General features: G+C 45.7%; 1 protein-coding gene across 1 annotated transcript; it reads right to left on the bottom strand.

Annotated features, from left to right (window-relative positions):
- Nucleotides 1-709: 709 nt before the first annotated feature.
- On the bottom strand, nucleotides 710-11,426 carry LOC132389427 (NACHT, LRR and PYD domains-containing protein 12-like). Its single transcript, XM_059961951.1, is given in 11 exon segments — nucleotides 710-865; nucleotides 1,240-1,513; nucleotides 1,657-1,743; nucleotides 1,876-2,043; nucleotides 2,197-2,367; nucleotides 2,519-2,689; nucleotides 2,842-3,012; nucleotides 3,167-3,209; nucleotides 3,212-3,240; nucleotides 4,330-6,082; nucleotides 11,381-11,426. Coding segments are annotated over 11 exon segments (3,069 nt in total).
- Between the last annotated feature and the right edge of the window lie 2,162 nt (nucleotides 11,427-13,588).

Consider the following 13,588-nt stretch of genomic DNA (forward strand, 5'->3'; position numbering starts at 1 on the left):
ATCTCTTACTCCAAGAAAGTGCTCTCTCCAAATATCTATAATATTAAACTTCAGAATAAAGTTAGTAAAGTTATTATAAGTGGAGTGTTACCATGGGGAACATCGGTCAATTTTTTAAAATCTAAAACGATATTAAAGTTTCCTATCGTAACGAGTAAAAGTTAGGAAATTTGAAGAGCCAATAACCAAAACATGTTTTCCCAAAATATCAAGTAATCTTTCATTATCATTTATAATATTATATCCATAAATATTAGAAATATGAGAAGTGTTATCACAATATTGAACAATTCGAACCAGAAAATGGCCATGTTTGTCCGCCTCAGAGTGCAAAACATATCCTTTAAAGTTAAACATCAGAATAAGAACCCCCGCAGAATGTCCACAACTATGTGATAACCAAGCATCATTCCCCCACAGGGATTTCCATAGTTTAACGTCTTCAGTCACAGAGTGTGACTCTTGGATTAAGAAGAAGAAATCTACATGTTTATGCTGCTTGAAGAACAAGAATAAAGCCTTACGGTTAACAGTGTGACTAAGTCCCCTGGCATTAAAGAAAAACAGTCTCATGACAGACTATATATATACAGAAAAAAATTCTTCATTTCTAATAATAAAAGTAAGAAAAAACTATCCCAGTCCGACATAAACAAAGACCAGATTCGAATATTAGCAGTGATAGTAGACCAGTTGCCACACCAACACGTTACAGTTCTGCTCGGATCTCTTTTCCATCAATGAAAGCTCGAGTACCAGCAAACAAAGCACGCTTCCCATCTTTTCTAGTCGCCTCCACCAGCGGCCACAGCTTCTGTCGGGCAAACTTATCAGCTGCAGTCAGGTCCTCGGCGAACCACAGCCTCTGCAAGAGCAAGTACTCTTTTTTTTCTGGATAGTGTCCATTCCAGATTGCTGGTGGTTCAGTTTGAAAATCGAAAAATGGTCAACCGAGGCATCTTTTGTTGGGCCGACCCTTAAACCCTGCTTCAAATATATTCCACCCGCCCCTGGAATTCCTCCATTCTTATCCTTGAATTCTTATTCCCTCTTATCCGACCGAGACGATGGGCAGCTTCCACGCGTCGTCAAATCTCCTCGTTGGACTCCGGAGCTACTGCTTCGCATTTTTGAGCTACTTTATTTTTAACATTTTCATCTGTTTGCTCTGGAATGTCGAGAATTTCAGATTCCACCTTCTCCGATAATGCTCGGCCTCAGCTCCAAAGTCTGAATTACCTTTTCGTGGTCCGTACAAGGCCCATTGATTTGCACGACATCAGACTTCAGGGTGCTCACCACTTCAAAGATAAAGTCGAGGGTTTTCTTAATGTCATCAATGGCGTCCCAGAATGAAACCCGCCATCCTCGCGTAATTCTCCATCTCACGTGGGGAGTCTCGAAAGCGGATAACCGGCGGAAACAGCGCCTCTGCTGGACAGGAGGCGGAATTACGTCACTGCGGCTGCGGGATCGCTTCTCTTTTCGCGGAGCACGAGACTGAAGCAGGTTCCTTCAAAACCTTTGGGAATTAAATCTGGTGCGCGGCAATTTAAGGGCGGGAGTTAAAGGGGAGGGGAAGTTAAATGGGAGGGGGGAATCGGCCAAAGTGTCCTCATCACGTGGACGTGGATGTTCACGTATTCATAGATTCACGCGGTCCACACTCTTAGTCCGGGTCTGGGTTCCTGCAGAGATCTCAGTTCCTTCCTCCCGGTCTCACTGAACTGATTCCCACCCAGCCTGAAACAGATGGATGAATAAAGATGAAATAAACAGATTACACATCAGTATCAGTTACAGGAGACCGGGAAACCAGAAAACCCGCGGATCCGCTGTTATTTTATCGCATCGAACATTAACACAGACACTCACCGGATCCATACCAGACTGGGGAGAGTCAGTATGAGGCGGCGGAGACCGGGGACAGATCGATCTGTGAGAGAGTTCCATCCTAGATCCAGCTCCGTCAGTGATAAATTTGTACTGAGAGCGCAGCCGAGATCCTCGATACCAGAATCTGTGAGACCGACATTGTCCAGCCTGGAGATGAGAGATAACGAGGGTGAAAGACACAGAGAGACAGGAGACGGGACAAGTCCTCGGTGTTTATCAGTAACACAATTACTGATCACATTAGTTCTCAGTGTCAGACACAGTGACTGCAAACACAGTCTCCCACAGTCTGGTACTTACACCAGTTTCTGTATTTTACACCCCGGGTTCCTCAGAGCCGCAGACACCAGTTTCACTCCTGAATCACCCAGTTCATTATCACTCAGTTGCAACTCCGTCAGTGATGGGTTTGTACTGAGAGCGGAGGCTAGATCCTTGGCACCAGATTGTGTGAGACCGACTCTCTCCAGCCTGGAGATGAGAGAGAGAGGATGACTGACACAGAGAGAAAGGAGACGCTGCAGATCCCCAGAGTTTATTAGATACACAATTACTGATCACATTATTGTTCAGTGTCAGACACCCAGTGACTGTAAATTCGATACCCCAGTCTGGTACTTACCGCAGTTTCTGTAAATTACACTCCGGGTTCCTCAAACCCACTGACATCAGTTTAACTCCGGTATCTCTCAGCTTATTATCACCAAGGTACAGCTCCGACATTGATGGGTTTGTACTGAGAGCGGAGGCGAGATCTTCGGCACCAGAATCTGTGAGACCAACTTTCTCCAGCCTGGAGATGAGAGACAGTGAAGGTGAAAGACACAGAGAGACAGGAGACAGTACAAATCTCGAGCGTTTATCAGTAACACAACTGATCACATTAATGTTCAGTGTCAGACACCCAGTGACTGTAAACACAATCTCCCACAGTCTGGTACTTACCCCAATTTCTGTATTTTACACTCCGGATTCCTCAGAGCTGCAGACACCAGTTTCACTCCTGAATCTCCCAGGTCATTTTCACTCAGGAGCAGCTCCGTAAGTGATCGGTTTGTATTGAGTGCGGAAGTGAGTTCCTTGGCACCGGAATCTGTGACACCGACATGGCTCAGCCTGGAGATGAGAGAGAGCGGAGTAAAGGACACAGCGAAACAGGAGACGGCACAAATAGCCAGTGTTTATCAGTAACACAATTACATATCTCGTTAGTGTTCAGTGTCAGACACCCAGTGACTGTAAGCACAATCTCCCACAGTCCCGTACTTACCGCAGTTTCTCTATTTTACACTCCGGGTTCTTTAGTGCCGCATCCCAGAATCTCCCAGTTCATTACGCCCAAGTCTAAACAAACAGACAAATTGATGTACAAAGTGATTCAACCCGTGTGTCTGAGGGAATTTCTCGCACTCAGATATTTCAGGAAAAATTAAACCCATCAGTAAATCACCGGTCGGAGTTCCCATCATTGCCCATGTTCCTCACTGCCCAGCTCCAGGGTATTCACCGAATGTCAGTAAGTTTGTCTGTCAGCGTGACCATGTAAACTCCACATATTCTGTGTCATTCACCAATAGTTAGAAACGTGTTCCAGACGTGGGAGAATCGGAAGGGGGTGGGTTGAAGGATGGGGGAAAGTCCCACAGTGAGGAAGATTTGTTAAAGGGAAAGTTTCGATGTGAGATGGTGGAAGCAAACCCACCTGAGGAAAAGGGATAGGAAGAGAGAACCTGCAAGAGGATGGTGATTGAGGAAGAGAGATCACGGGGGAGGCTGGAGGAGAGGTCCCACAGAGGAAAGAGGAGAGATCCCACATGAGGAAAGAAGAGAGATCCCAGAAGAGGAAAGAGGAGTGGTCCCACGGGAGGAAGGAGAAGAGATCACACAAGAGGAAGGGGGATGGGAAAGAGAGATCCCATAGGAGGATACTGATGGGAAAGGACATTCCGACAAGACGAGGGATTGCACGGGAGGGGTGGATCTGAACTGAGCCCCACATGCGGGAGAGCAGATGCACCCATGGGGTCTGGGTATCCGGTAGTGAGCACAGTCACATAGGTGGACTGATGGTGATAGTCACACGCGGGGAAGGGCGGTGGAGGACAATTTCATAATGATAATTATTTCTTTCCCATAGGGACAGTCCGCTGACGATCTCTTGTCCTTCACCGGGAAGGGTGTGTGAAACTCTGACCAACCTGCTGCAGTCACGGCCATTCCTGTGATTTACTACCATTAATCAAATGGCCATTCTTTACTAATCTAAAGTCTACACAGCCCTTAACAACGAAACACAGAAAGCTCTCATCCTTGGGGAAATACAGACCGATCCCCTGGTGATTTTACACAATTCTTCACAATCGGATTTACTACAACTTTACCAAAATCACAATGGAAGTTTCACAGTTCAGAGTGAGCGATAAATCAAGTTACCTCAAATCCTGGCACTTGTGCAGCCCGGGTCCCAGCCGCTGGATTCCTTCACACTGAATGTGGCTGCCAGCCAGATCGAGGTTTATTATTGTATCACAGAATCCGATGACATGGGCCAGGACCGCGCAGTCAATCGGGGTCAGTGACATTTCACTGAATGAAAGATTTTCCACAGATCCCAGTGTAGCCTGAGCCAGTCCACGATTCTGAGACTCAAACAGGTAGTGCAATGTGTTCAGGAGGCTCCTTTTACCAGCTTCACTCCTTGCGTTTCCAATCTGGCGTTTAACTTCCTCTTTCACCCAGTCAATCACCCGGCAGGTTGTTTGATGAAGAAATGGACCCAGAAACTCCTCCAGGCCCCGAGCTGTCATTGGGGAGGAGAGACCAGCAACAAATCGGAGAAATACCTGAAATCGCCCATCTGTCGTGTTGTGGGCTTCAGTGAGGAATTTCAGTATATCGCCGGGATGTAGAGTCAGGAATTGTGCGACTGCAGCTACAAACTCTTGGATGGTGAGGTGTGGGAATGTGTACACCACGCTCCGGGCAGAATTTTCTCTCTCCAAAAGCTCCATCAGGAACCCGGACAGGAACTGGGAAGGCTGCAGATTGTAGTTGATCAAATCTTCACCCGTAAACACAATCTTCTTCTCGGACACTCCTCTGAAGGCCATCTGACCAACCCTGAGTAACACTTCACGGGGGTTCTCAATTTCACGGCCGTGGTTTTTCAGGATATTGTAGATATAGTAGGAATAGAGTTGGGTGATGTTCTTGGGAACTCGCTGCGGGTCACTGACTCTTTGTGAGAAAAAGGGGCCCAGTGCCAGAGCGAGGATCCAGCAGTAGGAGGGGTTGTAGCTCATGGTGTATAGGATCTCGTTCTCCTTCACGTATTTGAAAACAGCTTCTGCCACCGTCTGATCATCAAAATATCTGATGAAATATTCCTTCCGTTCCTCACCAACAAATCCCAGGATTTCAGCCCAGATGCTGATCTCTGACTTTTCCAATAAATGTAACGCAGTAGGGCGGGTGGTCACCAGCACTGAGCACCCTGGGAGCAGCTTGTGTTGGATTAAACTGTACACAATGTCCGACACTTCACACCACCACTCGGGATCTGGGCACTGGTGCTTGGGTTCTGTGTCTCTCCGACTGTCAGCAAAATCGATTCTGTGTTTGAATTCATCTAAACCATCAAAAATAAACAATAAGCCCTCTGGGTTCTTCCACACCTCTCTCAGAACATTCCCAAAGTAAGGATATTGATCCAGAATCAATTCCCTCAGATTTATTCTGCAGTTAATGGAGTTGAAATCTCGGAATTTGAAAACGAATACAAAATGGAATTGCTCGTATATTTTCCCTGTGGACCAGTCATAAACAATCTTTTGTACCATTGTTGTTTTCCCGATCCCCGGGACTCCGGCCACTGCTGCCGAACATCCTGAGGTTCTTTTCATTTCTTCCCGAAAACTATGTGAGTAACGATTCTGAAACAGATTAGCAATGTGGAGTTTCTCCAAGTCTTTGCAGAGATGTTTCTGTCTCCACTCCTCGTGGTCTCTGCCTCTTGCCAGCAGCTCATGTTCCACCAGTGTCCGATCTCGAACAGTAGAAATGACCGTGAGCTCAGCGTATCGATCGACCAGCTGGAAAACCTTCACCTTCTCTCTCATCAGGATCGTGTTCACTCTTAGTTTTTCAGTTTATTCCCGCAGAGTCTCCATGTGTTTCTGTCGAACATCTGAGGAAATAGGTTGTCAATGCCTGATCTGATGAACATGGAACAATCGCGTATTTCCTCAAAAAGAAAACATATTGAAGACATTGTTTGGAGCTCAGAGACAGAGTGTCTGAAAATGACTGATGGCACAGAAACGTTTCTGATCTGATTCAGATTCGCTGTTAAAGCCTCCACTCGCCCCTCCGTTTGTAGTTTCCTGATTCCCCGGTGTTCCAGCGAGCACCAGGTGCACACGTGATTCTGGAGAGGAGAGTGTTGTGTGGAGCGGGTGGTTTCACTGCTCAGCTTCTGTTGAACTGAGCAACACTGCAGAGGGTAACAGTGGAGGGGGGCAATGGGCAATTTAGTTCATTTTTTCTCATAACTGATCTGATGTTGCTGATAGTCCTTTCGGTTTAAGTTGTCAGTACTGAGCCACAGAGTTTTCATTTTGCAGCCTAGCCAGTAATGGTGTAACACACCGTACTTTATGTATTAGTAAATTTCCTGATGACACAAAGGCTGGAGGTGTTGTCAATGGTGTGGAGTGATGTCAGAGTGTACAGCAGGACATTGATAGGATGCAAAACTGGGCTGAGAAGTGGCAGTTGGAGGTCAATCCAGATAAGTGCGAAGAGGTTCATTTTGGTAGGTCAAATATGGTGGCAGATTATAGCATTAATGGAAAGACTATTGGCAATGTGGCGTCTAATTTCTTAAGACACTCAAAGCGGCTGCGCAGGTTAACTCTGTGTTTAAGAAACATGCGGTGCATTGACTTTCGAACACCGTGGAACTGAGTTTAGGAGCCGAGAGGTAATGCTGCAGATATACAGGAACATGGTCAGACTTCATTTGCAATGATTTGCTCAATTCTGGTCGCGTCAGGACAGGAAGGATGTTGAACACATGAAAGGGTGCAGGGAAGATTTACGAGGATGTTGACTGGACTGGGGAGCATGCCTTATGAGAATAGGTTGTGTGAACACGGTCTTTTCTGCTTGGAGTGACAGAGGATGAGAGATGATCCGATAGAGGTGTATAAGGTGATGAGAGGCATTAATCACGTAGAGAGTCAGAGGCTTTTTTCCCAGGGCTGAAATGGCTAGCATGTGAATGGCTAATTTTACGGTGCTTGGAAGTAGGTACAGAGGAGATGTCAGGGTCAACCTTTTACACGGAAAGTGGTGATTGCGTGGAATAGGCTATCGGCGATGGTGGTGGAGGTGGATATGATAGGGTCTGTTAAGAGAACCTGGACAGGTACATAGAGCTCAGAGAACTAGAGGGCTATGGGTAACCCTTGGTACTTTCTCAGGTGGGGACACATCTGACACATATCTGTGGGACAATAGGCCTGTATTGTTCTGCAGGTTTTCTGTGTTTCTATGTTTCATAAAGGATCCGATGCTTTTGACAATCATTTAAGTTTAATCTGTAGTACTGACCCACAGAAAAGGAAGATTATTTTTGTTTCATTTTCCAGGCTGAACCAGTCGCGATATAACACACCCCGCTCTACTCTACAGTCTCGTATTCTCCGAGGAGCTGGTTCATGAACTCAGGCAATACACGCCTACCACACCTCTACAGTCTCCTCTGCTACAGGGAACTTGTACATGAATTCAGGCAATTCCCTGATGTTGCACAGAACAATAGGAACTGAAAAGTATGGCAGCAGTAATAGGGAACTCTATAGTCTGAGGGACAGATAGGCGGTTCTGTGGACATTAAAAGGGACACAGATGGTATTTTGTCTCCCCGGTGCCAGGGTCCGAAATGTTTCTGGGCACGTCCACAACATGCTGAAAAGAGAGGGAGCGCAGCCAGAAGTCATGGCACATATTGGGATCAATGACACTGGAGGGAAAAACAGGAGGTGGTCTTGAAGGAAGCTGAGAATCTGGAACTCATAGTAATCTCGGGATTGTTGTCTGTTTCGCACGATAGTGAACGGGGGAATAGAATGAGGTGGCAGATAAATGCCCGGCTGAAGAATTCCAGCGGGGAGCAGGGATTCAGGCTTTTGGATAATTAGGACAACCTCTGGGACAGTCGTGTCCTGTCCAAAATGGATAGGTTGAACGATTACGAGGGGGACCAATATTACTGCGGACAGATTTACTGGAGCTGTTGGGAGTGTTTCAACATGGCAGCGGTGTGGGAACCAGGGTGACAGAGCTGAGGATGCGCCAACAAGCTTAAAGGTAGATGATAGATGTAACATGAATGTAAGGAAGGAGAAGCTGATGATTGGGTTGAAATGCAGACAGATAGAAGTGTTGAAATGCACCACACAGGTAAAATTCATCAGGGCGCAGATGCAGAACTGAAAGCGTTGTATTTAATGCGCCTAGCATTCGGACCAAGGTGGACGAACACTTGGTGCAATTATATATTGGTCGCTTTGATTCTGTGGGCGTCACTGAGTCGTGGCCATAGTTGGGACCTCAAGATCACAGGACATACATTGTATCGAAGGACAGGCAGGGCAACTTAGGCGGTAGTGTGGCTCGTGATGGAATTACATCTTTAGAACGACGTGATATGGGGTTCAATCCTTGTTTAATCTTTGTGGGTGAAGATGCGAAATTGCAAAGGTGAAAATAAACATGATGAGAATTATGTTAGGCCTCACAATAGTAGCCAAGAGGAAAGGTTGACATTGAAAAAGGAGCGGGAAGAGGCATGTAAAAATGGTAATGACACTATTGTAATGGAGGACATCAATATGCAAGGGGAATAGGAAAATCAAGCATATTTAAAGTGTTGGCTCGCAAGAGGGGGAATTTATTGAATACCAACGTGATAGCTTTGCAGAGTATCTTGTGCTTGTGACTGCTCAGGAAAAGGCTATCTTAGATTGGGTGTTGTGTAAAAACCAAGACGTTAATAGGTAGCTTAATGCAAAGGAACCTTAGGAGGCAGTGATCACAAAATAGTGGAATTCAAACAGCAATTTGAGAGTGAGAAGCATAGCTTACATATATCAGTAGCTCAATGGTACAAAGCGAATTACAGAGACATGAGAGAGGAGCTCTGCCAGGTGGATTAGAAAGGATACTAGCTGGAATAACGGCAAAACATAGATGGCTGAAGATTCTGGGAATAGTTCACAAGGCGCAGCATAGATACGGTCCACAGACGAAGACGTTCTTAAGCGGCAGGGATAGGAAACGGTGATTGACAAAGGAAGTGAAGGACTGCATGAAAGCCAAGGAAAGGGCATATATAAGGTTTCAAAAGTGAGGGAAGTTTGGATGAAAGGAAACGTTTTAAAATCTAACACAAGGCAACTAAACAAGCTATAGGAAGGGAAAAGGTGATATATGAGGGCAAGCAAGCCAATAATATAAAGCAGGGTAATAAACATTTTCTCAGTAATATAAAGAGTAAAAGTGAGTTGAGAGTTCATATTGAACCACTGGAAAATGATGTTGGTGAGATAGTAATTGGGGACAAAGAAATTTCAGATAACGTAATGGGTACTTTGCATATGTCTTCACTGTGGAAGACGTTAGCAGTGTGTAGTGGTCCTTAACTAGCAGGCAGTAGCATTGAGTGTCATTGCTATTACAAAAGGAAAAGTACTCGGCACACGAAAGGGTCTTAAGTTGGATAAGTCACCAGGACATGATGGATTACGTCACAGAGACCTGAGAGAGGTTTCTGGAGAGATAACCGATGCATTGGTAATGGTCTTTCAAAATTCACTTAATTCTGACATGGTCCCGGAGGACTGGAGGATTGCAAATATCACTCCACTCTTTAACAAGAGTGGAAGGAAAAAGATGGGAAAGTATAGGTCAGTTAACCAAACCTCGATGGTTGAGAACATGTTGGAATCCCTTATTAAGTTTGAGCTTTCGAGGTACCAAGAGACTAATGACAAAATAAGTCAAAGTCAGTATGGTATCTGTAAAGGGAAATCATGCCTGGTAAATCTGTTCTTCGAGGAAATTACAGGAATGGTGAACAAAGGGAGCCAGTGGGTGCCATTTACTTGGAGTTTAGAAGGCATTTGATAAGGTGCCACATATGAGACTGCTGAAAAGGATAAAGTCCTATTGTGTTAGAGGAAAGATACTGGCATGGATAGTGGAATGGCTGACAGACAGGAGACTGCGAGTGGGAATAAAAGGGGCCTTTTCTGGTTTGTTGCCTGTGACCAGTGGTGTTCTTCAGGGTCAGTATTGGGACCGCAGGTTTTCACATTGATGGATTAATGATTTAGATAATGGAATTGATGCCTTTGTGGCAAAGTTTGCAGATGATAAAAAGATAGGTGGAGGGATAGGTAGTGCTGAGGAAGCAATGCAATTGTACCAGAAAGAAGACAAATTGGAAGAATGGGAAAAAAGTAGCAGATTATATAGAGTGTTGGGAAATGTATGAAAATGCATTTTGGTTAAATGAACAATAGTGCGGACCATTATCTGAATGGGAGGAAGGGCCAAACACCAGAGGTGCAGAGGGACTTAGGAGTCCTCCAGCAAGATTCACAGAAGGTTCATTTACAGGTTGAGTCTGTAGCAAAGTAGGAAAATGCAATGTTGGCATTTATTTCAAAGGGAATTGAATATAAACACAAGGGGATAATGCTGAGCCTTTATACGACTGTAGTCAGGCCGCACCTGGAGTATTGTCAACAATGTTGGAACCCATATCTCAAACTGGATGTGTTGTCATTGGAGAGAGTCCAGAGAAGATTCACGATCATGATTCTGGGAATGGGGGAGGGGGATTAACATGTGAGGAGCGTCTTGGCAAATTTGGGCCTGTAATCACTGGAATTTAGCGGAATGCGGGGAGGTGGGGTGAGGTTGGGAATCTCTTTGAAACCTACTGAATGTTGAAAAAGCCAGATAGCGTGGATATGTACAAGATGTTTTCTGTGGTGAGCATCTCCAGAACTGAAAGGCACAACATCAAAATTGTGAGGCAACCATTACGACAGGTAAGGAGGATTATTGTTGCCAATGAATAGTACATCCTGGAATGCTGTGCCACAGACTGCAGTGGAGGCCGTGTTTGTGGGTATATTTATGGCAGAAGGTCTTGATTGGTCAGGGCATCAATAGATATGGTGAGAAGGCAGGTGTAACTTCAGGGTTGAACTTCATAGATGTCTCCAGGTGCACAGCCGAAGACCCGGACGGTACAAGGTGTTCTGAAAATTACAGATGGTTACATGTCCTCCAGCTACAGCAACAAAAAATGTCTGCCATGTTTAGACAGTCTCTAATCATATCACTAAAAACTGGTATTCAGACTCTCAGAGTAAAAGAAAGACTTTGAGATCTCCGTTCCATCGCTTACCTTTCAGACGCGCGGGCACTTCAGATAAACCCCGCTCAGTGTCCATGTAGGCGAACTGGCCGTCACCTGTCCAAATAGATTAACCTGCATGAAGTCTGTTCTTTGTAATACTGTACATTCATTAGCATTTACATCTGTAACACATAGTGTATTGTTCACCGTACCGCGTTCCCGTATTTCATTCAATATTCTGCTCAGCTTCGGTAAATGATGGTGTAGTTTCACAAAGGATTCCCACATCACCCTCCGGGCTCCGGTGCCCTTCTCCATCACCAGATCCAGGAGGAGTTTGGAAGCGCCCGCTCGGTTTCCCTTCTCCGCGAGCTCAGTCACGCTCTGTAATGAACAATGGGGAATATATTGAGGAGCGGAGGGATGGGTACAAATCTACCCTGAGCATGGACTGTCCCAGCACTTTCTGCTCGACACAGATCGCTAACAGCCATTGAAGTGTTCATAGCGGGAGAAAGAATTTAAAGAAGCGAGAGGTGTCAGTCCGGACATTCTGTGCCACAGATTGCGCAGTAATTATCACTCAGCAATGTTTAAGTGGAGCAGACATAGGGTGAGTGAGCCAGAGACAGTGCGGAGAATTGAGGCTTAGTGTCAGAGACGGTCCAGTGAGGCTTTAGCTGGAATTTGGGTAATATTTTCGCTCCCGTTTTTACGGTTAGAACAGTGGGAATGCCAGGCAGGATAGTGGAATGTTCTTCCTGCAGGGTGTGGCAAGACAAGGAGAAATCCAGTGTCCCTGACAAGTACAACTGGAAGAAGTGCATCCAACTGCAGCTTATTACAGACTGTGCTAAGGAACTGGAGCTGTAGCTGGATGAAACCGGGATCATTCAGGAGGCTGAGAGGTTGACTGACAGGATGTACAGGGATGGAGCTATACACCAGGGGCAGGACACAGGTAAGTGGGTGACTGTCAAGAGGGAGAAATCAGAATATGTCACTGCAGGGAACCCCTCCGTAACAGAACAAATTTTCTGTTTCCGGGTATGACCTAGAAGAGAAAAGCCATGTCGACTATACCTCTGGCACTGAGTTTGGTTTTGTGACTCAGAAGGACTGAGAAGAGTGAGCTGCATTAACAAGGGGAATTCAGCGGGTAGGAAAACAGCCTGGGGTTTCTGTTGACGACAAGATTTCTGGATGGTGTGTTGCCAAGGTCAGGGATCTCTCGCATCGAGTCTGAAACTTTCTTAACGGCAGGGTGATTCGCCGGATGACGTAAGAGCCGAAGTGTGAGAAGTTCCTGCAATGTGTGTTCATGGATGCTAAGCCAAAGGGCAGGACCCCCAGGGTTGTGTTGTCAAGATCGCTATCCGCACCAGGTACCAGTGAGGCCTGAGGTAGGACGATAATACAGACTAACGTGTGGCTGATGGGATGGTGCATAACTGCGCGCTTCAGATGGTGGGATGATTGGGCTCTCTTCCAAGGAATGTGGGACTTGGACAGACGTGTTAGTTTTGAAATCGAGTTGGAGGGGGACTGATACCCATGGGGGAAGGTTTGTTAGCGCTGCATAGGGAGTGGGGATGTGTTCAAAATGAGCAGGGGAATGAAGAACCGGAGTGGATAACCGGAGTGGGAAAGTCAGGAAGCTAAAGGATGAGCATGGTCAAGCTATTTCTTTACCAAAATCCGTATTATTTCAATGTAAAGAGTGTTGTAGGAAAGGAAGATGAGATTCACGCATGGGTCAGCACATTGAATTACAGGATGGCGACCATTGATGTGATTTGGTTGGAATTGGTGAAGACTGGTTTTTCAGCACAGTCTAAAAAGTTCTGTAGCGTTAGACATGATTCAACAGTCCGGGTCGGATTACAGAAGGAGCGGTCGCTTAAGGGAAGATGTCACTGCATTGCTCAGACTGGACAGACTGTAGAGCTCATCTATGGAGTCTACATGTGTGAAACTGAGCAATAGGACAGGAACGACCAGGTTAATGGGATGACGCTGTGCATCACCCAATAGTTACTGGGACTTAGCGGATGAAATTTGTAGAGAGATCACGGACAGTTGCGAGAAACATCGGCTTCTGATGGTAGGTGATGTTAACTGTCCATTTATTGGCTGTGATATCCACATTTTAAAGGGCTCGATGGAATTGTGTATGTCAAGTATGTCCAGGGAAGTTTCCGTAATCAATACATTGCGGTCGTGACAATTCTATCAGGGTACAAGATACGGCAGGTG

Source organism: Hypanus sabinus, unplaced genomic scaffold (assembly GCF_030144855.1).
Source record: "Hypanus sabinus isolate sHypSab1 unplaced genomic scaffold, sHypSab1.hap1 scaffold_565, whole genome shotgun sequence".
In the NCBI taxonomy this organism is placed as follows: domain Eukaryota; kingdom Metazoa; phylum Chordata; class Chondrichthyes; order Myliobatiformes; family Dasyatidae; genus Hypanus; species Hypanus sabinus.